The sequence below is a fragment of the Nannospalax galili genome, unplaced genomic scaffold, assembly GCF_000622305.1.
Source record: "Nannospalax galili isolate Female #2095 unplaced genomic scaffold, S.galili_v1.0 scaffold735, whole genome shotgun sequence".
In the NCBI taxonomy this organism is placed as follows: Eukaryota; Metazoa; Chordata; class Mammalia; order Rodentia; family Spalacidae; genus Nannospalax; species Nannospalax galili.
In genome coordinates, this window is record NW_008337053.1 from 981683 (window position 1) to 1007855 (window position 26173).

General features: G+C 41.7%; 1 protein-coding gene across 4 annotated transcripts in view; it reads left to right on the top strand.

Annotated features, from left to right (window-relative positions):
- Galk2 (galactokinase 2) overlaps positions 1 to 26173 on the top strand; it is a 152409-nt gene that overhangs the window by 59088 nt on the left and 67148 nt on the right. For 3 of the 4 annotated variants that reach the window (XM_008831791.2, XM_008831793.2, XM_029562946.1), the window contains one exon: positions 25803 to 25901. The exons of the other annotated variant lie outside the window; for it this stretch is intronic. In XM_008831791.2, coding sequence (XP_008830013.1) covers positions 25803 to 25901 — 99 coding nt within the window. The remainder of the gene's footprint in view (positions 1 to 25802; positions 25902 to 26173) is intronic. 4 annotated transcript variants of the gene reach the window in all.

Sequence of the window (26173 nt, forward strand, 5' to 3'; positions counted from 1 at the left end):
TCATGCATTTGTTGATTGGTTACATTTTTGGATTTGGCTATGTGTCTCCCTAACTAATTTTCTTCTAGAATATTCATTAATGATAGCGATACAACTTTGCAAGAGCCCTGTTTGTTAATCATTAATCTATTATACATTGTACATATCCACTCCTCCCCAAGCCAATTTTCCATTTGGTTTTTTCTTCTTTACTGAGTGAGACAGCATCTTGTTCTGTAGCCCAGGCCAGCCTCAAGCTACATTTCTTCTGCTTTTTTTCTTCACAATGGTTTGACAGGCTTGCCAATTGGGAATTTATTGGCTAAAATAATGTTTATCATTAATTGCCCACTAGATGGCGATATTGAGGCAACAATGCGCTTGAATTAGCCACACATACTTCTGGGCAGTATGTTTTTAGTTTTAATTAAAGTAAATGAATAAGTAGAAAAGATCAACAAAAAATAAAAAGTGAGGGCATGAGGACAGAGTGAAACCCAGCCTTCCCCTGACACTAAGGACAGATTCAAATGCTGCGTGATGTAAATCACTGTGAAGCATTTCAAAATGCATTGCATATTTCCTGCCGTTATAATTAAGCACATTTATGCATACAATGTGAAATAATTAAATCAAGCTAGTTAACATATGCATCACCTCAAAATTCAAGTGGTTAGAAATCTTTTCCAAACTTATAGTCCTCAAGTTAATAAAACTTAAATTTAATAATAATAATGCTGAAACTTTGTCTCACACTTGGACAAAGTGCTACTATCAGGTCTAATGGTATTTGTAACAAATATGCATTAATTAAAATGTTTTGCAACAATAATTGAAAAAAAAACCCAAGCACATTAACCTAATTTGAAAATACCACATCCCTTGAAAATGGTTGTGTTTAATTTATCTTTGAGAAATCTAAGTCTCATCTATCAAATTTTCCCATTTCTCAAATTTAATTTTTTGGGGGTCAGTCTTTGTAGACAGTTTTTTTTTCTCTTATGAGCAGTTTTCTATTAAGTTTTTAGTACCTAAGTTTTTAGTAATTTATTGTATTTTTTTCAGAATTGGGACGTGTTTAAGCTCATATATTGTGATTTTTTTTTCTCTGACTCCATTATTCTAAAGACCTTGACAATGATGAAAATAGGAGCCTGGGATCAGTCAGATTCTAATGCTAAGGACAGACTAGGAACATATATTTAAGAAGGGATATAGGCATATAAAACAATTTAAGGGCTAAAGACGTGATATCTCAGTTTGTAAAGTGCTTGCTGGTCAAGCAAGAAAATCAGAGTTACATCCCTAGCACCCACATAAAAACTGAACACGGTGGAGTCCTAGGAAAGTGGAGACAGGTGAAACAGGATTCCTGGAGCTTGCTGGTCAGTCAACCTAGCTTAATTGGTGAACCCCAGGTTCACTGAGGGACCCTGTCTCAAAATGCAAGGTAGGAGCTGGTTATGTAGTTCAGTTGGTGGAGTGTTTGCCTAGTGTGCATCAGTCCCTGTGTTCAGTCCCCAGCACTGCATGAAACTGGATGTGGCAGCACATGTTTATAATTCCAACCCTTGGCAGATTGAGACAGGAGGAAAAGAAGTTCAAGGTCATTCATAACTACATAGTGAGTTTGAAGCCAAAAAGTAAAAACCCAAAACACTACCACCAGTAAACAAACAAACAAACCCACCCCAATGTTTGCCTCTGGTCTCCACACACGTGCTCACAGGTGTAAATGCCCCCCCCCCCAATAATGCCCCATACCCTTCCCTCATGTACACACACACACACACACACAATTTAGTAGTATTTTGCCTAGCTATTCTCCAAAAGACTGACCAAAGGGAAATAAATATTTTACAAATGAAGATTTCCTTTGCTATTATATATACAAGATACTTTAGAAGTACCATTGGAGGTTATTCAGAATTTGAGAATGTGGATTTAACTTCTTAACTTTAGCAATAGGATAATTGGTAAGGGAACAAGAGATGGGAAAGTAACTTGGTCAACTCATAAAGATGGAAGGGTAAAATTCAAAGGAGTTGCTGTCAGCTCCACAGTGGGGTGTGAAGGGAGGGGCAGAGTCTCTGGAGTCAAACAGACCTTGGCCTGCTCGACCTTTGCTTCAGAGCTGTGTTATCTTAGATCTGTTACTTAATCTCTGACCTTTTTTTTTTTTTGTCTGTACAATTGGGATAATAATACTTAGTTGGTAACTTTGTTGTGCGGATAATGTGTGTAAAGCACAGAATCTGACTCAGTAAGTTGTAGTGGTAATGACTGACATGATCACAGTATGACAGTGGTGGTGGTGATAATGATGATGACAGAAATGCTGTTGATAATAGCAATAACAATCTGTGTTCTTATTCTGATTCTTATTAAGTGGTAGATTTTCTTTGAAGGTGGGGCATTCTGGGCTCTTAGAAATGAATAGACAGTTTCAGTGGAAGCTTTTTAATTTTCTTTCTAATCCTGAGATTCAGGGTGCCATGAACCCAAATGGGCTGAGTGGTAAAAAGAGCCTTACTTGTCATTCCTTTATTTAGCGTTGCTGACATAAATGGGCATTGTTTTAGAACAGGACCAGAATCATAGGGTCCATAAGGAGCTTATAGTCTAGGTGAGAGAAGCATATAAACATAGTAACCAACTAGATGAGAAAGATGCTTTTATCCAGGGCTAGTTTATTTGTAAGTAAAGCCTGGCAAAGATGGAGAATGACTTAGAGAAAGGCAATTTCAGATTATACAATTAGTGTAAATAGAGTAATAGCATTGTTAGTAAAGCTGAGAATTGTGAGGCGCTAATAGCATGAAAGGACAGGAAGTGACACTTAAACATACTATTAAACATTCAGGTGTTAGCTCTTTTGAAGCCTTCTTCTCTGGGAACGTCTACTTTGCTTATCTGCAAACTTTTCCTCTCGAGTATTGGTAATACTCTTTAATAGTGCTGTGAATCATGAATCTTCAGATCCTGTCTCTTGTTGGTGAGGTCATGGTGAGCAGGACATTCCTGGCTAGGCAGCCACAGTGTCCTTTTGTAGGATATTCTTCAGTGCAGTGGCAGTCTGCACTGTTCTTAGACTGGAATCTTTCTTTCTTTCTTTTCTTTTTTTTTTTGCCTTTTTGAGACAGGGTCTCCCTGGAACTCACTATGTAGACTAGGCTGGCCTTGAACTCACAGAGATTCACCTGCCTCTGCCTCCCAAGTGCTGGGATTAAAGGTGTGCACCACCATGCCTGACTTTGTTATTATTTTTATTTTATGTATATGAGTGTATTGCCTGCATTGTGTAAGTGCACCCATATCGTGAAGTGCCCTCAGAGGTCAGAAGAGTGTCAAATTCCCTGGAACTGGAGTTACAGATGGTTGTTAGTGCCATGTGGGTGCTGGGAATCCAATCCAGGTCCTCTGTAAGAGCAGTCTGCTCTTAACTGCTGAGCCATCTCTCTAGCTCCTTACACTGGAATCTTCTCATGAACTTCCAAAGTTTGTGTTCTTGGGTTTCTCTTTGAGTTTTCCTGGGAATTCTACCTGGAACTGAACACCATGAGCCAGGGTTCCACTCCCTCACAGCCTAGGGGCTCACAAGCGGCCTTTGTTAGGTGGCATTCACATTCAGGGGGAAGAACAGAGCCAGAGAAAAAAATTTAGCCTTGTTGGGGTTTCCAATCAAATTACTGCTTCATAAATACTGAATCATGGAAGTACTTTTCTGAAGCTGGCCTGAGAAAGTCCTGCTTTTGACATTGGTTGGTTGGGTCCATAAATATTGCCAGTATTTTTATTTGTATGATCCAGTTTTATTTTGTTTTCCAATGTGATATACTTTAGTCCCTCCCCTCCTGTCCCTCTTCTTCTCCTTTTTTATTTTTTGAAACAGTGTCTTACTGTGTAGCCTTGACTGGCCTGGCATTCACTATGTAGGCCAAGCTGGCCTTGAACTCACATCCACTTGCCTCTTGAATGCTGAGTTTAAAGGCCTGCACCACCACACCCGGCCATTATGCTTCTAATTCTTACCTTTCCACTTCATCATGCCTCTCTAGCCATTATTTCATTATTATGTGACCAGTGATCCCACAATAAATGACTCAAATGAGTAATGTGAAAGTCGGAGTTTTGTTTGTTAATTTTCTTCAAAAACAAATCTATCAAAGAATAAATTCTTCAGGACAGGGGCCATGAGCAAAAAGGCTAACAATTTCTGGTTTCTTTCCGCTTGGTAGCCTTCCCACTCTGTCAAGTTGCCAACTGACATATTAAAGTAATTTGGCCTGTAAAAGTCTATCTGTAATTAAGTTCCTTCCCCAGGAAACACCCTAACTTCTTGGAACAATAGTGGAAGCATCAATAGAGACCCTATTTCATTCTTATAATGAACAGAGCTTATAAAACTCATCTTCTAGAAACCCAGGCTGTGCTGTGGACACCTACAGGTCCTGTGTCTTAGCACCAGCCTAGTCTGGAGCTGGCTTTTTTTGGTATCACTTTCAAATGATAGATTTTAATGAATGCCACCCAAGTTAGTCTTTGACCAATAAGTTGATCTAATTCTTGTAAGCATGCAAAGACATGCAGTTGTTTCAAAGTTCTTGGGTAATATCCCACATAAGAAGATATTTTAGGTTATTAACAGTTGTTAATTTTGTCTGTGTTTATTTAAATCAAGTGGAAGTAAGGCCCATAGGACTTTATGTGTGGTCATCAAAGCCCATAATCTCCTATAATTTAAGTAAGTTCTAGGGAAGGTAAAATTGGTCTTGTTTCCTGTGGTTACAGGGCATACGGAAATTATCTGATTAATGTTTCTTCTTCTGATAAAATTGTTACTGCTTTGTAAAGCTTGCAAACCTCAAGTAGTCAGGAGTCCACAATCTCTGAAGGAGTCTTCGCTGTGAAGAGATGAAAATGTTCCATTTAATGTTTGAAAATGAAGTTGAACAAATGTTTGTTTTTATTATTTTTATTTTATGTGTATGAGTGTACTGCCTGAATGTGTGTAAGTGCACCTGTGTTGTGCAATGCCCACGGAGGTTAGAAGAGGGTGTTGGATTTCCCTGGAACTGGAATTTCAGATAGTTGTTATTCACCTTGTGGGAGCTGGGAATTGAACCCGGGTCCTCTGCAAGAATAGCCAGTGTTCTTAATTGCTGAGCCATCTCTCCAGCCCCCCAATGTTTATTTTTTATGATTTAAAACATAATTATTGTCAGGTTTTATAAATGTTTATTTACTATTTTAAATAACTGCAGTGCCTAAATTTTGTGGCAAAGCAAAAAATTTGGAAAAGAGAATATGGTGATAAAGCAAAAAGTTCATCAGAAAAACATCGTCATTTCCTTTAGCAATAGTTCATAGGAACCTGTGTGTTAGTGTAGTGTCTATAGTTATACAAATTTTAGTGTGTACAAATTTTCATTGGTTTATTTCAACTTTTAAATGGAAATTGTTAGTTGATAATCTTCTTGTGGACACCTGCACACATGCAGTAAAACATAATTAAATGAATTGTTAATATAGCACTTAAACTTTCCCCTTTATTTTCATAATGAAATTTCATAATAATTTTTCATTATGAAAAATGTCAAATATGCATAAAATATACACGAACAGCCCATAAGAACATGGCATTGCATTTGTTTTATCTTTCTGATTTTTTTCCCAGGACCATTTGAGAGTTAATTGCAGACATCACCCTGAATACACATCACTTTAGAGCAAGGCTTCAACATAACCACAATATAATTGTCATGCTTAGAAAATTTAATAATACTGTAATACTATTATCTAATATGTAGTTCATATTCAAATTTCCCAGTTGGCTCTGTAATAAAATCCTTTACATCCTCCCTCCCTCCCTCCCTCCCTTTCTTCAATTTTTTTCAAAATATTCTGATCCAGAATGTACTTAGGGTTCAGTCATTGCATTTAATTGTCATGTTTCTTAATTTTCTTTATTCTAGAATAGTTTCTTTGCCTTTTTAGTCGGTCCTGATGGTGACATTTTTAGAGTGTAGACCAATTTTGGGGGGTCAGATTACCTCAGTTTGGATTTGTCAGAAGGGTACCTTATTACTGGGTTGAAGCTAATGCCTCTGCCCCCAATACTACACTGCATGTCATTCTTGGTGATTCACATTATAGTGTTTGTGTTTCGTCCATTGTACTTAAGATTTTTTAAAAGACTTTTTATTAATTTTTGTGTATTTTTTACAGAAAATCATCTTTCTAGCCCCTTCCCCTTTGGTACCCTCCCATAGCCCCCCACTGGAGTTTATATATTCTGTCATTTGTGTTAAGGCTTATCACGTAAAGTTAGTGTCTCCAGATGTCCCTCAGTGTAAATTCATCCACTGGGATCTAGTCAGCCTGTCTAGAGTCCCTCCCTTTAAGAAGATCAGCTCTTCCTCACCCAGTAGTAATCAGCTGCCAATAATTATTCGACAACGATTGGGACCTGCTGCTCATTTCCACAGTTCTGTACTGGGTTTTTGTCTGCTTGAGTTTGCATGGGTCTTGTGCATGCTGACACCATTGCTGTAGGTTTGTATGAGAAGTGTCCCAGGCTCCTATAGGACTGTTTCCATATGGTCATGCACCTCCGCCCTGGTTCTTACAAACTTTCTGCCCCTTCTTCCACAATGGTCCCTGACCTCTGGATCAATGGGCTTTAAAAATAGGAGTCCTGTCTAAGGACTTGCACTCTGTAGACTCTTATTCTCTGTGTTTTGGTCATATATGGCCTTTTGCTTTCCTGGCCCTCTGTTGCATGAGGGAGCTTCACTGATGAGAGTTGAAAGATGCATTAGTGTTCTCTTCATTGCTTGTTCTATGTCCATGAGGCTTAGGTGTAAAGGTTGCATCCTAGATGTGCCACTTAGACTTGGTCAATTCAAAGACAATCTCTGTGTGTGACCAGTTGTGGAACTCTGTAATTATCTTTGTCTCTTGAAAAAGAAGCTTCTTTGATGGGTGATGACTAAGATACTTATCTATAAATTTAAGGATCCATATTTTGCACATAGTAAGAAATTACATTTGTCTCGGGATGTGACACCTAGGAGTTTTCTCTAAGATCTATGACCGCTCCAGCTATGTGTATTTGACTAGGTTTACAGTACCATACATGAGTTTCCTCCCACTGAGGCTTTAAGTCCAATTAAGTAGTTGTTGATTACCTCCAAGATGAAAGTGTTACTACTGCCCCAATGTTGTTTGCTGTGCTGGTCATTGATGGTTTTTAGGCCTTGAAGCTGGTGTTGGACCATCAGTTGATGTTCTTTCTTAGCAGCTTGTGTAGTGCTCTCCAAAGCTATGAGAGCTAGCTTTTAGAGGAGGTGGCTTCCAGGTCAGTTCCAGCTCTGTTGTTCCAAATCCTGTGCCAGTGTATGTCCTGTCTTCAGCAGTAGGGTCTTACCTTCAAGTTCTGGGAGGCCATCAAGGGCTGTGGCAATAGCCTATGTAATTTTGGGAGTCTCTTGGACCACCTGGCCAACAACTCAAAGGAAGGTTTCTCCTGCCTGGCACTGTTTCTTGTTATGTAGTCTTCAGCTATACACACAGACTTACGTAGAGATATTGTATGTGTAATTTTTCAGTAGGTTTTTGGATTAATACAACTCCTTCTGGTTTTTTAATACTAGCTAGGCACTGTTTATTTCTCCTCCTTCTCTCCCTCCCCACCCTCCCCATTTAAAGTGTCCCCATTTTCTCCTTGTACTTAAGATTTTTTTAAAAATAAAAGCCAGGCTCCAGTGGCATAGGTTTATCCAAGATACTTGGGAGACTGAGTCAGGAAGATTAGTGAGACCCTATCTCAAACAGACAACAACAGCAAAAATTCCCATAAAGATAGGTAGGCATTTGCTGCCTATTCGGTAGAATTTCTTAGTTTAGGTATTTAATATTTTAAATTCCTTTCATAAAGGTAGGCTTTCTGTTAATAACTGTTTATGGAAAAATTGTTAAAAGTAACAGTGCATACCATTATTTAGTTATTCAGTTTTTGAGTTCTAATAAATGTAATGCTTAATGCCTACTTGATGAATTCTTGGAAATAAAGATGAGTCAAAAAATGACAAATTCTTGACTTTTTAAGGAATTAAACTTCTTCATTGTTGTACTGCTATTTATGTATTTTCAAGGTTTCCTTCGTCGTGTTGTTTAGGAAACAAAATGTACTAAGCCTGGAATAAACTGAGGTGTCTAAGACAAAAATAACTCAAGCAAATGTAATTTTAAACTGTTACTGTGTGTATAGGGTCATGTTATCTCACTTGCAGTCGCTCAGACTTTGTATATATCACATTTCAGTGTAACGACATGGGCAGGCGCCAAAGAAAATATCAGGCAACTCGAATTTGGTTTGACTAACAAATATTTACATGTCTCTGTATCTCTAATTATTGTAATCTTTTAAGGGGTTTATATTATACAGGCTTAACTCTTAAAGCTTTATGTTGCATTAAGAGAAGTTGATCAGTAGCATACATAACTGTAACAATGATTCTGCAGCTGGTCTGGATTAATTTCAGGGGGAGCCCTGGCTTCCACAGTGAACAGGTGGACATAGCGTGCTCTGGCAGGAAAAGAGGGCTGCCTGTCATTAGCATGTTTTCTTATGTGTATTAGCTTTCTTTGTTTCTTTCCAGGTGGGTGGTGTTGACAGAAGCCAGGCCTGTCATTTGGCCTTTTGGGGTTTCTCTAGTCATGTAGTTAGTGCATTATAGGAAAGGAAAGATAAACAGTGCAGGCCTTTGCTTATGAAGTTGAGGCCACAGTATTAGGAGACGGATACTCTGCTGTTGGGTTTTGAAGGATTTGATTTGCATGTGTCTGCTCCCTCAGTACCCTCCCTGTCACTGGCACGTTTTTGTGAGATGGGTGACTGGAACAGTGGGTTTAATAGAATTCTCTCTCCTTGGCTAAAATTCCCTGGCCTACAAGGCCCATTTCACCACTGGCTTCACTGTAGTGTTTTCTCATATTGTGCTGAACAGATGTTTCCCTTTGGACCACTGCAAGGTCTTTAAACATAGGGACTGCCTTGAAACATAGGTACCAGACAAAAGAGGCCCTGGCACGGGCTGCACTACTATGATGTAATTGAACCAAAAGTGGAGGAATTTCTAAAGGTGCAAGCCATTCTTTGAGGCTTATTTTCTTCTTTGGGAGAAAGGTGATAGGCGTTAAACAGCTGTTACAATGTAGTATAGTCATATTTTGCTACTTATTGATCACAAACTAGAAATCAATATGGCATTTTTTATTCAGTCATTTTAGCTAAAACCCAAAAATATTGACTGAAAATAATAAGAATGAGCTTCCAAGTGTCAACTTGAGCTTTGAGGAGTTTCCAAAGTCATGAGTTGAAGTGGGAATTCTAGCACACCATCTTAAGTGGATAAAAACAGCGTTGGCTTTGCTTTTCCCCTGATCTCATCAGGAATGACTGGGGAACCATTAAAATTATTCTTATTATAAAAGCAATTGTATTCTCATTGTAGACTATTAAAGATTAAAAATATGTTAAAATTAAATGAAGATTCATAAGATTAACAAAGGGTGGACTTTATCATCTTAAGTATTATGAAAATAAAATCTTTGTGTTTTCTTTAACTTCTACCATTCAAGAAAACCGCATTTGGTTCACCCGTGATTCTGTTGCATTTTTATAGAACATCTACTTGGCTCCAGGCAGTATTCCCAGCACAGGTGGGGCAGTGATTTAAAATGTACTCTTGTAGAACTGCATTTGAGTGAGGACGAGAGACTGAAAATGAATAAATGAAAAGCTGACAAAGGTGGTAAAAGCCTTAAAGAAAAAGCACAGTGTAGGGGGGCAAGGTGTGGGGTTAAGGTATTTTGTATAAGGGAGAATCTGACTGATGATGTGACATCTGAGTAGATACTTTGGGACACAAACATTCCTGATTGGAATTCTGAGATGGTGGGCATTTCTGAGATGGTGGGCATTGATTTTCAATAGATAATATTTATTGTGCCCTAATTAAATGCTAGGCTTTTAGAATCCTTACAGTGACCCAATAAAGTGGGTAATTATTATAGCTCCCACTTTGCGGTTGAGGAAGCTCAGATGGTTTGAGTACTGTGTGATGCTATTGGGGCTGTGATAGAGAGTCGATTCCAGGAATGCAGAAGTTCTCTAGGCGATGCTGTGTGGATTTAGTCCTCAGTGGACAAATCAAATCAATTGGAAGGTGAGGGGAGTTTACCATGCTGGACTCTTTTCTCCCCTTGCTTTGGTTCAGAAACTATTATGTAAGAATGATGCCCTGTGGCAGTTGGCCCTTTATACATGTTTAGTTTATTGAATAAATGCGAGTGGAAGAACATTTGCAAAGGCTGGAGGCTGGGGAGAGCATGCAGCTGAGGAAACTGGTATATGTTCACTATGACAGGATTGTGGACTATGGAATAAAAACAGAGTAGGAATGTATGGTGGAAGCAAGAAGCAGGGTGGGATTATAAATCTGTTTCTGTGAAATGACATAGGATACTTAATTTGTCAGCACACATAAGCTATAAGTTGATATGCTGTGGAAAAGATGGTTATGGAGGCTAGAAAAGTGTGTGTGTGTGTGTGTGTGTGTGTGTGTGTCTGTCTGTCTGTCTGTCTTAGTTCATTTTCTATTGCCATAACAAAATACCTGAGGCTGGGTGCATTACAAAGTTTATTGGGGCCGGAGAGATTGTTCAGTGGTTAAGAGCATTGGCTGCTTCCAGAGGATATGGGTTCTGTTCGCAACACCCATATGGCGGCTAACAACCATTCCTAACTCCAATTCCAGATGATCCAATGCCCTTTTCTGGCCTCTGTGGGCATTCCATGCACATGGTATACTTATATACATGCAGGCAAAATATGTGTTCATAATAAATTAAATAAATAAATAAATTAAAAAAAAGGTTTTATTACCTCACAGTTCTAGAGACAGCTCTGGTTAGAGCCTTTTTGGGAACATCACAGCATGGCAGGTAGTAGCCTAGTTGGAGTGTCTGTGTGACAGAGAGATCACATGACAAGAGAGAAAACCAGAGAGATGTAGGGTCTGGGTTCACTCTTACAACACTTCACAGGAGCTAACCAGAGTCCCAGAAGAGCGTCATGAGTTCCTTTCAAGGATGAGCCCCAGTGATCTAATTACTTCCCACTAAGCCCCACCACTTAAAGGTCCCACAGCCTCAGCATCCCTGTGCTGGAGACCATGCCAAGCACGTGAACCCCTGGGGAGTAAACCACAACAATATGCCACTGTGTGAACTGTTCCATTTTCTAAGTCTGTACAACAAAACTTTTAAAGTTGTTTGAATATTTGAATATTCTTTGGGCTTCTGTGAAGATAAAATATTTTCAAATGCATATATAAATTATTAAAATTCTTGACAGCAGAGAAAAATTGGTCATTTAAACTAACTTGATTCAAAAAGGAGTATTTGCTTTAAGTTTGTGTCCTGAAATGCAAAGGCATGCAATTAGCTTTTGCTGTGTAACAAATCTTCCCAAGACTTAGAGCTTAAAATAACCATTTGGATTGGTTTCCGCTTGTCTTGTCTGTATGCCTCTGCTCTTAGCTGTTTAGTTATGCAATGCTGGTTTGGGATTTTCTGATTCTCAGCTGGGATGATGGAGGTGACTGGATCACATGACTCTCGTGCACTGAGCTAGTCCAGGCTGCTTATACGTATGAGTGTGTGTGTGTGGTGCATACATGTGAGTGTGTGACTATATGTGCCTTTGCATGTACTTGTGGAAGCCAGTGCTTGAACCCTTGAGACAGAGTTCTCACTGAACCTGTAGCTTGAGTTTTTACCACGCTGGCTCTCAGAGTCTGTTGTTTCTGCTCTCCAGTGCAGAGGTTACAGGGTGTACAACCATGCCCAGCTTTTTACCTGGGTGCTAGGAGTTCGAGCTAGGTCCTCATGCTTGCAGAACAAGCACGCTCACCCACTGAGCCTTTTTCTAAGCTCTCTGACTTGTTAAAGTGGAGGTCTTGGGCTACCAAGTGTACAGTGAGAGGGAAAATTCCAGTGTTGAAGTGCTTTTCTTTTTGTTTTCTTTCTTCACTTTTCTTTGCCATTCCTTTCCTCTCTACCCGCTTTCCTCCTCCCCTTCCCTCTCCTCCCCTTCCCTCTCCTCCCCTTCCCTCTCCTCCCCTCCCCTTTCCTCCTTCCCTTTCCCCCTCCATTCCTTTCTCTTTCCTTCTTTTTAAAATCTGGAGAGATGGCTCAGCAGTTAAGAGCACTGACTGCTCTTGCAGAGGACCTGGGTTTGATTCCCAGCACCCACATGGCGGCTACGAACTCCTTAACTGCAGTTCCAGGGGAATCCAAAGCCCTCTTCTGACCTCCACGGCATTGCACAACACGGGTGCACTCACAAACATGCAGGCAATATACTCATACACATAAAATAATAATAAAATATTTAAAAAAATAATCTGGGATCCAGTTCAGAGGCTTATACTGCTAAAGCAAGAGCTCTACCCTGAACCACACCTCCAGCCCTTACAAGTGTTTTTCAAGTCTGTGTGTCTGAAAGTCTGAATCACTATGTCAGTTGGCCAAAGCAACTTATATCCTTGATTCAAGAGGCAGAGAAACAGATTCCATCATTTGACAGAAGGAGCTGCAAAGCCACATTGCAAGAGAAGAGGAGCATCGAGCAGGAGGATTATGTCCGTTTTGTGTTTAATATGATGAAGGACAGTCGGACTTCAGACATGTACAGACAACAGAAACCTAAATGTTGAAATGATCTGTGCCACTTGCCTTGTTCTCTCTTTGGCTCCTCTCTGTCACTCACCTCTGTCTTTGGACTAGCTTCTTCTATTTTTCTGGTCCCCCATTATAGAAAACAGGGCTTCTAATAGCTTCTGAGATCTCACAGGATATACATCAGTTTTATCAACACTATGACGAAATACTTGAAAGATGGTAGGAGCATGTGGAGGAAGAGGCTGCTCATTTCCTGGTGAATAAGAAGGAGAGCTGGGGGGAGGGGAGAAGAAGAGGAGGAGGAGAGGAGGGCATAGGAAGGGAAGAGGAGGGAGGGGAGAGGAAGAGAGAAAGAGGGACAGAACATGAACTAGGGACCAGGTAGAACCTTCAAGTCATGCCCTCAGACACCTACTTCCTCCAAATAGGCCCACTTCCTAAAGTTTCTAGAACTTGTAAGGGGTCAAGTGTTGCTCATATGAGGTAGTTGGGGTTACATTTCACAGTGTAAAATGCGTTTAATCCATCTCCAAGAGCTCCCCAATTTATAGCAGGGCTCACACTGATGGCAAGTGTGAGACCAAAGTGTCTGAGGACTCAAGGCAGACTCTTAGCTGGGAGTCTGTGAAATAGAAAAAGGAAATCACATACTTCTAACATACACGGGCACAGAGTGAACAGTCCTGTTCCAAAAGGGAGGAAATGGAGAAACAAGGAAAGAGGGCACCAAAGCAAGACTGAGATGCAGCCCAGCTAGCCCCAAGTGCTGCAGCCCTGACTGCAGATGCCTTGGGCTCATGGCTCTGCCCCTCCCTCCTCAGAGCCTGTGCCCCTCACCATGACTCTTCAACCTGATGTCTGTTAGACCTCAGGTTTTCTTATATTCCTACCAATGACCTGTATTTTAGAAACATAACTCTATGAATTATAAATAACCAAGAATATATATTAAAAAAGACTAAATTTGAAGAAGTGGAAAACCATGAAAAGGAAAGAGGAAAACACAGTTTCTTTTTTCATAGAATTTTATTTTACTAAAGATATTTTATAGAGTTTTTGTGCATTTCATAACCCCCATCCATGCCCCCGCATACCGCCCCCCCAGACCACATGTGTTCTGTCGTATATGTTAAGTCCTATCCTGTCAAGCATTAGTACCCAGATGTCCTTCAGTGCAAGTTTATCCAATGGAGTCTAGTCAGCCTATCTAGAGATCTTAAGGAAGATCTGCTCTCCCCAACCCAGCAGTAATCAATTGCCAACAGTTCCCAGGCTAGGGCCAGTCCACTGTCCATTTCCCTTGCTCCAAGCTGGGCCCTTGTCTGATTGTGTTGGCATGGGTCTTGTGCATGACATTACCATTACCAAAAGTTCACATGAGCAAGCTTCCAATGGCCCAAAAGCCTCTGTTTCCCTATGTTCATGGACCAACCCTGGCTCTTACAATCTTACACCCCCATGGGCGGGTGAGGTCTAATACAGGAGTCCTATCCAGGGACACACACTCTGCAGTCTCTTCTCTAAAACTTAGCCAGTGGTGGCCTTCTGTGTGCATTGCACTCTGTTGTATAAGGACACTTCACTGGCGAGAGTTGAGGGATGCACTAGTATTCTTTCCACCCCTTTTCTGCCGTGTTCCATGAGCCTTAGGTGTAGAGGTTCCACTGTAGATGTGTCACCCAGGGCTGGGCATCTCTCAGATGTGTATTTTCTGTGTCTGACTCATTGTGGAACTCTGTAATAGCCTCCATCTGTTGTAAAGAGAAGCTTCTTTGATGAGTGGCTTATGGTACCCTTGTCTGTAAATATAAGGATTTATATTTAGTATATGATAAGAAATTTCATATGCCTAGAGATAGGACAGAGTTTTCTCTAGGATCTATGATATCTCCAGCCATGTATATTTGGTTATAATTACAGTGCCATCCATGAATTCCCTCCCATTGAGAGAGCTTTAAGTCCAATTAGATAGCTGTTGATTACCCCCCAGATAACAGCGACACTACCGCACCAATAAAGGCAACTTGGTGTGGCAGTTGTTGTGGTTACTAGGGTTTAGCTCTGGGTTGAACTGTTGATTGATTTTCTTCATTAGCAGCTTGCATAGTATCCTCTAGAACTATGAGCACTAGTCTTCAGGGAGAAGGCTTCCTGGTCAGTTCTGGTTCCATTGCTCCAAGTCTTGTGTCTGAAGTATGTCCTGTGTTCAGTGGCCTTACCTTCAAGTTCTGAGAGGTAACTAAGGGCTCTGGCAATACCCTGTATAATTTTGGGAGTCTCTTGGATTACTCTGACCAACAACTTGAAGGGAGGTCTCCTGTCTGGTACTGTGCTCCTTGCCATACAACCCCCAGGTATACACATGCACTAATGTTCAGGCACTGTATTTCTCAGGGGGTTCCCAAGACAACACATTCCCCACTGTCTTCCTGTGCCACTCAAGCTCCATTCATCTCTCCCCTCTCTTCTCCCATCCAACCTCCCACTCCCTCCGCAGTCTAAGTGCCCCTATTTTCCCCATCCTTCCCCTGATAACACCTGCCTCCCAACCTCCCCTCCTCCTGTGTTCCCCCGCCACCCCCCTGCATGTCCCTCTCTCCTCCCCTCCCAGCCGAACACTCCCACTTTCATCACCTCCCACCCTGTTAACATCTGTTCCCTACTACCCCCCTCTTTTGGGCTCTTTGTTTCCCTTTACCTCTGTGAAAACACATTATTAATTTCTTAATGTCATTGTTTTATTTATTCCTACTTGCTGAGATTCCTAGAAACCAAAGCAAAAAAGGGAAACTAAATTATATTAGTTTCATGATCAAAATAACAAAATCATCCCAGTTCCTTAGAAGATTTGATATCATCTCTAGATGTTTTTATGAGGTAAACATGCTGTTTTTATCCTATATCAAACATTTGATAGCTCTTTGTCATGTAGGAGCAAATGTTAATGATCATATTTGACCATAAAGCCTCCAGTGCAAATGGGTTTTGAATTCTTATAAGATCATACATTATCATGATTGACTAATAATTTTTCTAATTTTAAATTTTTTGTGAACATCATACATGAGCGTATCATCTCTAAATTTTAAAATACATTTCTTATGTAGATTCTTTAGAGTACACAAAACATGAATTGTCTTAGGATATTTTCTGTTGTCATAGCAAAATATGAGACTGAGTAATCTATAAACAAGGGAGGGTTATTCAAGTAATATTTCTAGTGCCAGGGAAGGTCAGGCTCAGGCGGCTGTATCTGCTGTGATCCTTGTGCTGCATTATAACTTGAGTGGTATAGCTCAGTGCTATTGTGAAAAGGAGGCCGAACTTCTGTGATAGCTAGCCTCTTTCTGGAAGAAGAGTGCTCTCTCATACATGAAGATGCAGCCCTCATGCCTCCAAAGGCTTGGCCACTATTAGTACTGTCCTACTGTGGACCAACATTCAGCATGAGTTTGGTGGGAACAAACCATAGTCAAACCTCAGCAGTCATGAAGGAGTCCTGTGTGCATAGTTTGAAAACAAACGCAGAATGATATTCACGTGGCCTCTCCTCAGCACTTGCTCTCAACATACTGTTTGAAGCGCAGCTCAGAAAAAGAAGTGTCCAACACCCTTGGGTTTCCTGACCCTAGAGCACCTTCCCGCTTCACACCTTTATGTTGTCTGTTTATATAGTCCTTTCTCCTAGGCAAATGTGTCTGAGCGCAGTTATATTTTTGTTTAATTCAGACTGTGATTCATAGAGTGATATTTTCTCTTTGGATTGTGTTTGGATCTGTATTATTGGATCACGTTAGGAAAAGTACCAGGTGCTAATTCTAACAGTGATGATGTTGGAGGGTCCTGATTTTACAGTCAGGGCACCTACAGTTTGATTCTAAAGGGTGGGACAAGACTGTGCTGCCGAAAACCTGGTCTAAGGAACCCTCTGTGCAGTGGGAGGGTCTCCTGGGAAGGGATGTGCAGTTCCGGACACACTTCTAAGCCACAGAGATTGCAGGCCTGCCCCCTCCCCTATTACAATCATTATGGAGCATTTTGGAAGGCCAGAGCCAAAACAAGCAATCTGCCAGCTGAGGAAGCAGCAGCAGCCCTTACCACAGGTTCTGGAGGCCCCCCTGGTGTTTAGTAGCAGTGACTTGGGTCATATTCCTGTCTGATTCCAGCAGTCTGGCCAGGCTTCTGCCCCTACAGCTTCCCACAACTTTTTTTTTTCCCCAGCTATCTTTCCCAACTTCCCAATAATTAGCTCCCTGTGTGCGGTTGCTACCTCCTCCTTTTTCTTTTTAGAATTTAAACAACGAGAGGGATTCAGTTAATTGTTCTTGTGAGAGATATGTAAGGAGAAAAACTGTTGGGGGCTCCTGATTTTGGGTTTCTGATCCATCTCCCTAAACCTCTGTCCTCTTAGGAAGAAAGTACAGGGTTTGCTTTATTAGCACAGAGCCAGGCTCAGAGTTAAGTGCTGACCCTGCCCTTTGCCAGGAAATGACCTTGGGCAGTTTACTTGACCTCTCTCTGATTCAGTTTCTTCATTAAAAATGTATTTAGTAATCAAACCCTCTTTCATGGATTTGACGTTAGTACAGGCTTAAAGTGTCTGGGTCATTGTATTTCTGTTATGATGGGTGGTGGGACTCATGCCATTCTGTCAGCCTTATACTGAGATCATCCTGGTTTGGGGGTGGGATGTCTTTGCCACTGTGTTTGGAGGGGTATGATGGGAAAGAAGGCCTGCCAGCTTCCGACCATCCAGTCTATTGAGATGGAATTTTCTTTCTTTTTTAACCTGAGGAGAGGAGTGAAATGGAATTGAGATGACTCAGAATGCCTGTCTGCTCACAGGTGCCCAGCATCCGGCACTCTGCTCCATGAAGTGGCGTGATCAGATAGCCTGCTACATTTTGGATCTGGGCCTGTTTTTCTTCAAGTGCTAGCTTGGGTTATTTTAATGACTTTTTTTCTGAGCCCCATTTTCTTCTCTCTGCGATGGCAATTATAGTTCTAACAATTCGAAATTAACTAAGATAGCACATGTAAAGCAGCCTGTATAGTGTCTACCCTTAGAAGACATCTGACATTTGTGAGCTGCCTTCCCATTCTTCATGTGATTCTTTCCTGTCTACCTAATTTATCCAGAAAGCCTCATGGTGCATGGCGCCATTTAGAGGAGCCATGCCCCACTCTTTCTGTACTGGGGGTTGAACCTAGGACCTGTGCAGGCTAGGAGCATGCTCTATGTGGCCTTACCTTTCTTTTCACTGTTTAGAACATTTTATTTTGATCCAGGGTCTCACCACGTTGCCCAGGCTGGCCTTGAACACTGTATTCCAGACAGGTCTTGCACTTTCAACCTTCTTGCCTCAGCCCCTCCCCATGGAGCTTGGAGTTACAGGCCTGTGCCACCAGGGGGGATATTTCAAATTAATTTGCACAGAAATTATCTGAGGATCTTGGAAAGCTACCGCATCCATGTCAACAGGTCAGAGATGGAGCTGGAGACTGTGTACTTCTAATTAGTTCCCAGGCGACATTCAGGCTGTGACCAAAGAGCTCAGTGAGTAACAGAGTGCATCATGCCTCTTTGCATCTCATGACAGCCTGTCCAAGTCAGGGTAATGTTCCGATGCCTTTGCCACATATACCTACATACCCAGGGATATCGTTTGGAGAAGCATCCAGGATTGCACATTGTCATGTACCAAGAAGATCCCTCCTCATCCAGTACAGGAGGGATAGTGCGGGTCTAGGTCAAGCCTGTGGGTAGACATCTCATCAGGATCTCTGCGGGCCTAAAAGCTCAAACTCACTCACATAAAATTCTGCACTGTGCCCTGCTGGTGATGGCCTCATCTCCAGATCTGGGACCTCCACAACTCATGTTGCAGGTCCGAAGGTCAGGAGAGTAAGGGCCTGTCCCCCTCTTGCCAGGTATTGAGGGAGCCAGCTCCAAGACGGCTTCTGTCTCCACTGAGCACCTCAGGCATGCTCAGAGCTGCACATCCAGCTAGTGCCTTCTCTGGGCTTGTATTCTCACCAGAAAATGCAGGGAAGAGTCAGGTGTGTTCCTTTGTGATATTGACCCTCGTGAGCGATGGTTCTAGACTTTAGCAGGCTCTTCGGATTAACTTCCTTACTATTTGTTTCTGCATTCTAATCTGCTTAGCATTTGAACTCCTTATTTCCCGTGTTACTTTCTAGAACTTTCCAGCTTTACGCATCAGGATCAGTTGTATCTATCTGGCTCACTTTGGGAACCGGCTGCCGTCATCCTCAAATTTTCATGAAGTTAAAAAAAAATACAAAAAAGTTTGTAATTCCTTTGAGTCTTATCTTTTTTATTAGAGATGTGAATAAATAATAGTTATCCCTTAAAAACAATTCAAGCAGGCTTATGATCACTGCTGATGTTTTCCTTGGAGCACTCAGGCTTCTCTGCATTAGAGCACAGCTGCTAGTTAGCCCCATTACAAGGTAAAGCAAGGTCACTTCAGCTTCCTTTAGACACATCCTGGGGTTATTTCCTGAACTGTCATGTCCGTGCCCCCTGCACCCCCGGGTTTGCCACTCTAGGAACTCCTTGGTAGTAGTTCCTCCCCTGCCATAAGAACCCAGGGATTTTGAAAGGGTAGAAACAGACTACAGTAGAAGTAGGAGAAGGTAGAGAAAACAATTTGTGGTAAAGATTCAGAAGGGCCATTCAGATTTTTACCTCATCTAGCTGGTGTCAGGGTTATATCAGAAACAGATGACAGGCTGACGAACGAAGAGCAATTTATTTCATTAAAACTATTTGTAAAAGTGCGAGAGTGGGGAAACCCAGCACTAGTACTTGAGTTGTGATTGTCCTTGGGCCTGAAAGTGCTCTTGTCAGGGAGGAGACATGACTTCCCTTCTTTCCCTCCCCACATTCCTGCCAGAGTCCTCTGCTGGAAGACAAAGGAAGCAGAGTGCTTTGGTCCTGAGCTCAGCTGACTGCAGGGTGAGCTCATGGCAGGTGCTTGGCAGATCTGGAGGGAAGACAGAAGCCATATAGCCCAGTAGCTTTACACTTTCTTTTGAATATCTGCAGATAGAATCAATACCGCAGGCTCCTTGAGGTCAGGCACTGTCTTGTTCTTTCCTACAGGACACTAAATGATTGTTGAATGAATGAGTGGGGCTGCATGTTTCTTTCCTTTTTCTTGACCTGCACTTAGGGTAGCCCACAGTAGGAGTTTGAGTCTGCTTTTATTTAGTTAGTGCATGCTGAATAGTTAGCTTCCTATAGGGATGATTAACAAACTTGAAGAGGTTTCTTTTTGTGTAATTTTGCTTTTTTTAAAAAAAAATATTTTATTACTTTTATGTGTATGAGTGTATTGCCTGCATGTATGTGAGTGCACCCGTGTTGTGCAGTGCTACAGGGGTCAGAAGAGGGCTTCGGATTCCCCTAGAACTGGCATTAAGGATGGTTCATAGCTGCCATGTGGGTGCTGGGAATTGAACCCGGATCCTCTGCAAGAGAGCAGTCAGTGCTCTTAACTGCTGAGCCATCTCTACAGCCCCTGCTTTTAACATTCTCATTAATAAAACTGCTAAAGTTAGAACTTACTGTACTAATATCTTGAGTGATTATTATTATTGTTATTATTATTATATAAACATCTGGGTTCTGCTAGGCAACATATTCATGAGTCTTTAGCTCTTCCTTAGTAAGTGTTAAATCTGACCGGCTATTTCTTCTTTTACATGGCATCTCATTGTCCAGCAGATGGCCAAGCTGGTTAATTTGGTGAGGCCACATGATCTTTGGTCTCATGCTGCTTCAAGAGAACCACTTAAAAGGCAAAACTAAGGAGTGGGGAGACGGCTCAGCAATTAAGAGCATTGGCTGCTCTTCAAGAGGACCCAGGTTTGGTTCCCAGCACCCATGTGGTGACTAACAACTGTCCATAACTCCAATTGCAAGGGAGCTGAGGCCCTCTTCTGGCCTCCATGGGTATTGCATGACTCAGGTGTGCTTACATACATGCAGGCAAACACTCATACACATAAAATAATAAGTAAATTAAAAAATTTGAAAAGGTTAACTAGACTTATTAACCATGTCCTGTAGTTTTAAAGGTCTAAGGAAAATGCCAGTTTTCTCCTCACTGCTGAGAGGGGGAAAATCAGAACAGGTAATGATTGTTGGTCACATGTGTTAGCAGTTTCCCACAGTCAAATTGTCTTCCCTAAGGATAGGAAAGAGAATAAAATGCCTTAAGTGACTAGCCAGGAGGTACCTGGGCTTCCTGAAGTGCTCAGATTGTAAGAGCAGAAGAAAATAGACTAGAGGGAAGGAGAGTGGACCGTTCTTGGCTCGAGCTTTGCTGTTTTTGCTTGAGAGTTTTCAGGCTGTGTTTGTTAGTGGGGTGTAGAAAAATTGGGAAACCAGATTCTTCAGCCATTAGGTAGAAAGATGGCTTCAGAATTGGGTCCCTAAGTTCATTTAGACTGTTCTGTGGTAGGCCTCATTCGTTCCCATATGTATTTGTTGTTAATGTGTTTTCCTGACACTTTCTTATATTTGTGAAGTCTATTGAGATTTTACAAATTTCAGTAGTTGGGAGTGCTAATTCAGTGCCTTTGCAAGATACTCTGATTCTAATTCCCGGTGGATATGTTAAGATTCTGTTTCCAGTGTCTTAATGGATAGAAAAGGCTTGAGCTGGCTAAGTGTGACCCTCTGGGCATCAGAGTGACTGGGCTCCTTTGCCTCCTTGATGCTGTTGTGGTCTCTCTGGTGATGGTTCCAAGTTCAAGCTCTGCCATCTCTGGCTTTGGCTATAGGCTTGACTAATTTTTTATCATTGTCTGACTCATGCAAATGTTTTTGTTAAGTCCAATTTGGGTCTATTTTAACCTTTGTTTCTAGTTTCTTTATAGCTCTTAACTCTTTAGGACTTGGGTTTATTTTTCTTTTAGTATTGGAGTAAAGGGCTAGACCCACTGGGGAAGCCAGTTAGCTGGTGGGCCTGCAGCTGAATTTTTTAGTCAGGCTTGCTTTGTTTATCAGGTGAGGATGCCCTGCTCAGATGGAGGGAGATGCTTGAAGTGAGGCACCACTTTTCTGTTCACCTCAGGTTTCATTCTTCCCAATTACTGATGTGACAGCTCTTGTAGAGACATCCAGAATCTTCTAAATTTGCCTTTCCTTGAGCAGTTTTAAAATGTCCTCCATTTGGCTTCAACATTAGCTTCTTTCTTGTATAAATGATTCCTTATTCATTTGTGAAACTAACAAAATCTACAATTGCATGGTGCTTTAGAATATGGTGAGCTGCTCTTACTTGAGGGATTTTAATTTACACCTTAGGATTATCACAGTCATCCTGTGTCTTGGAGGAGGTTATTTTCTCTACACTATGGAAGGGAGGTGATATCGCCTGGCAATTAGGAATGTGGGTGCTAGGTAAGGCTAGTGGAGTTTGCATTTGAGCTTCAGTAACTCCCAGCATACTCTTCCCTAATAAACTACTCAGTTTCCTCATCTGCAAAATGGAGAGTTGTCTATTTTATAGGAGTCTGGGAAATAAATCATTCAGACAAAGCCATTGGAGCAGTCCTTAGCATGTAGTAAGTGCTCACTAGATCATCTGTTACTAATGCTAATGTTGTTGTTAATAGCATATGAAGAAATGGACCCTGGAAAAAGTGAAATAGCTTACCTAAGGTCACACAGCCAGCAGGCAGGAGAGTCTGGCTTGACCTGAGGTTAGGAGGCTTCAGGTATTGGGTTCTTTCCACTGTATTTAATTCATGTACCCTAGGGTTCCATCAGCGAGGTTAGCTTTATTTTATATTTCAACTTGTTTCTTCATTTTCTTTGTTTTCTCTCTGCTTAGAGCTGGTGACTATTGTCTTCCCTCTCAGAATTTATCAGAAGAAGCAGAAGAAGTGTATGGATGGCCCCTGCCCTGAGAGTAGCCTCCTTGACACAAAGGGACCCTCTGAATTCTGCTCACTTAGATAATTTTGGAGAATGCTCATCTTATTTCTATTTAAGTATATTTAAATGGCATATTTTAAGAGCTTTTACAGTTTTATTTTTAAATCATGTTATTTATTTATTGTGTGTGTGTGTGTGTATGTGTGTGTGTGTGTATGTATGTATGCTTGTGTGTGCATGAGTGGAGGTCAGAAGAAAATGTACAGGAGTCAGTCCTCGCCTCCCACCAGGTGAGTCCAAGGAATCTAACTCAGATGGTCAAGCTTGGTGGCAGGTGCCTTTACTAGAGAGCCATCCCTTTGAGGTAGTTCAAAAATGGATTACATTATCCCTCCTTGGGGAAATCACTGAAGTATGGAAGGAGCATTGGCTAGGGCCTGACAGATGGCGTTCAGGTCCTGGCTTCCCGCTTCTGGTATGTGTCTCAGAATCCTCCACTGTATGATGGACTAGGCAGAGGTTTGAAGGCGATTCTTTGCAAACTTGGCTTATAGCTGTCACTCAGTAAATGTGGCTAGTACTATATCGAGGAGGTAGCCCCAGGTCACAGTGAGGTGGGCACCTACGCCTCTTAATTCCTCATTCATTGCCATGTGCACTACTTCATCTGGGTATGTTGTTTCTCTGTGTTTTAAAGTGCAAGTGTTTTGACCTTTCAGTTAGTAATTTATTTTTAATGTGTCTATTATGGACAGGCCACTGGCTGTGGGTATCATCAGGTCATGTGCAGTGCCTTGGATGCCAAAGTTCCAGGTTTATTTCATGTCACAAGACAAAGTTAATGTTAGTGAAGCCACATGACCCACAAGAAATATGACACTTGTCAAATCTGTCAGATAGCGTTTGGGCAACTATTCTCAGAAAAGGAAAGCAGCAGGTGTTTATTGAGTTTTTAGTACATGCTTGGCATTGTGTGAGGCAGGGAACCCTAAAAACGCCACACTTTCTGTCTCACAGGATTCAAAGTTTTCTGGGAGAAAAGAGATGCACTAGAAACATGATACAATTAAAGAACAGTAATATTCACCATGCTCTAGCTTACATTAGTTAGGTGGGCCCTGGTGTAGGTGCTACATGGACTCCCATAGTCTGGCAGATAGAGACTAGTAAGCCCTCACTTAAAGCATGGCTCAAAACATACTAGAACTGTAAATGGGGAGAGCAGAGAGGAATGGTGTGGCATATGTGGATTTGGGGAATTCTACGGGGAGGTGGTATTTGAGTTGCTTTCCAGTAGAGATGGAAGGGTCGTAAGGAGGATAGAAACTCACTGACAGGTGAGACATCCTGGGAGTCAGGAAGAGAAGCATGTGCTCAGTGTTCTTGTGACTGGACCAGAAACTTTATAGGAGCAATGTTGGGAGAAAGGGTTGGAGAAATGAGCAAAGGGTTAATTCATTGAAGAATTTGTATACCGTGCTGAGAAGAAGCTGTTGTAAACAAGCAGGCAGGATGTGACTACTGTACATCAGTGCTTCAGAACGATTATTCTGGACAGCCAATCAAACAAGTGAGAAGTAAAGTCTTGAATTAAATCTTGGAAGTATGAACGAATAATTGAACAGCAATGTGAGTAGCTAGACAACACCGTAGGTGTCACCAGACACTACAGAGGGCATAGTATCTGAGGAAAGCCCAAGATGGAGGAAGATTTGAGTGGTCAACTTGCCCATGTGTGTGGCCAATGATTTGTATACTGAGTGACGTGGGATTTATATAGGAGACAGGACGCAGCACAGGTGGTATAAAGTATGTATGAGATGGTCAGGAAGACATGTCTACTTGGTGAAGAAAGGTAAGTCATCCAGTTTCATGTCAAGTTGGCTTCAGAGTTTAGAAGGCTTTGGAATGCCAAGTTGAGGAGTTTGAACTTTATTTATTATTTGTTATTTTTTATTTTATGTGTATGAATGTTTTGTCTGCATGTATGCAAGTGCACCTCTGTTGTGCAATGCCTGTGGAGGTCAGAAGAAAGCATCACATTCCCTGGAACTGGAGTTACAGACAGTTGTTAGCTACCATGTGGGTGCTGTGAACTGAACCTGGGTCCTCTACAAGAGCAGCCAGTGCTCTTAATGGCTGAGCCATCTCTCCATCCCCTGAACTTACTTTATTAATCAATGGGATGCCACTAATGATTTTTTTAACATTTTCAGTATAGATTAGAACTATGTGAATCTACTGGGTTTCTTCATCATGGTTGGAAAAAGATGTATTTGGTGAAAGCTCTGTTCTTATACTTAACGAACATGTCGGAGAGGATCACAGCATTATTTTTGGATTGGAAACTCTGACCCTGCTTTGACCCCACTTTGACTTTGGAAGTACTGGAATAGTACAGAGTACAGACAAAGGCAGCTGAGTGAGTGCTCAGAGGAGAGAGTTGGGGTAAACCAAAAGACGGGAGAAGCTGCTTGCCCAGTGGACTCTCTGAGGGATAGAAAAGCCAGCATGTACATTATATTCTTCTCCATTCCCATCGTAGATTTGTTAGTTGATCTTGGTATGTGTGCTGGATAGCTTTAGTGTCAACTTGACACACCTGGGTTGAGGGAGCCTCAATTGGGGAATTTCCTCCATAGGACTGGCCTTTGGCCATGTCTGTGGGGCATCTTCTGATTGTTGAATGATGTGGGAGGGCCCAGTCCATTGTGGGTGGTGCCACCCCTGGGCAGGTGGGCCTGTGTTGCATAAGAAAACAGGTTGAGTGAGGGGTGGGCAGGAGTGCAAGCCAGTAAGCAGCATTCTTCCATGGCCTGTCCTCCGGGTTCCTGCCCTGAGTTCCTACCTTGGGCTCCCTGATGATCTATGACCTGGGAGATGTAAGACAAACCCTTTCCTCCCCAAGTTGGTAGTGGTCAGAGTGTTTTGTCACAGCAGTGGAGAGACAAACTAGGACAGTATGTTTTTCTACTGGAGTCACTGGTAGTCTGGAACCCTCATGCAGAGTTATCATGTAATTGATCAGAACTGGTGGTGGAATTCAAACCCGCTTGACATATCTAGGATGAGAAATGGATGAGAAACCTGTTTGACATATCTGGGATGAGAAATAGGTTATTACCATACTTATAATACAAATGGATGTTTGCTTTTCCAGGTAGAACTTGCAGAAATCTGTGCCAAGAGCGAGCGGTATATAGGCACTGAAGGAGGGGGCATGGACCAGTCCATATCATTTCTTGCTGAAGAAGGGACTGTAAGTTGCATTGAGCTATTTGGAAATATCAGCTTGGGAACATTTCCGTGGACAGGAAGGCCTTGAAGACTCCAGCATATTTGGCCGTGGGCAGTCTATTCTTGTAGGCTCTATTGTAGGTCATTGCTCAACTGCTTTGTAACTGAACACTACTGGTAGCAAATGTAGTCTGTTTCACATTGAGTCTCTCTACCTCAAGCATCCAGAATTACATTTCAGACTTACTTTTCTCATGTGTCTGAATTTCTTTTCCAGACCTTGTTGTTAGGATG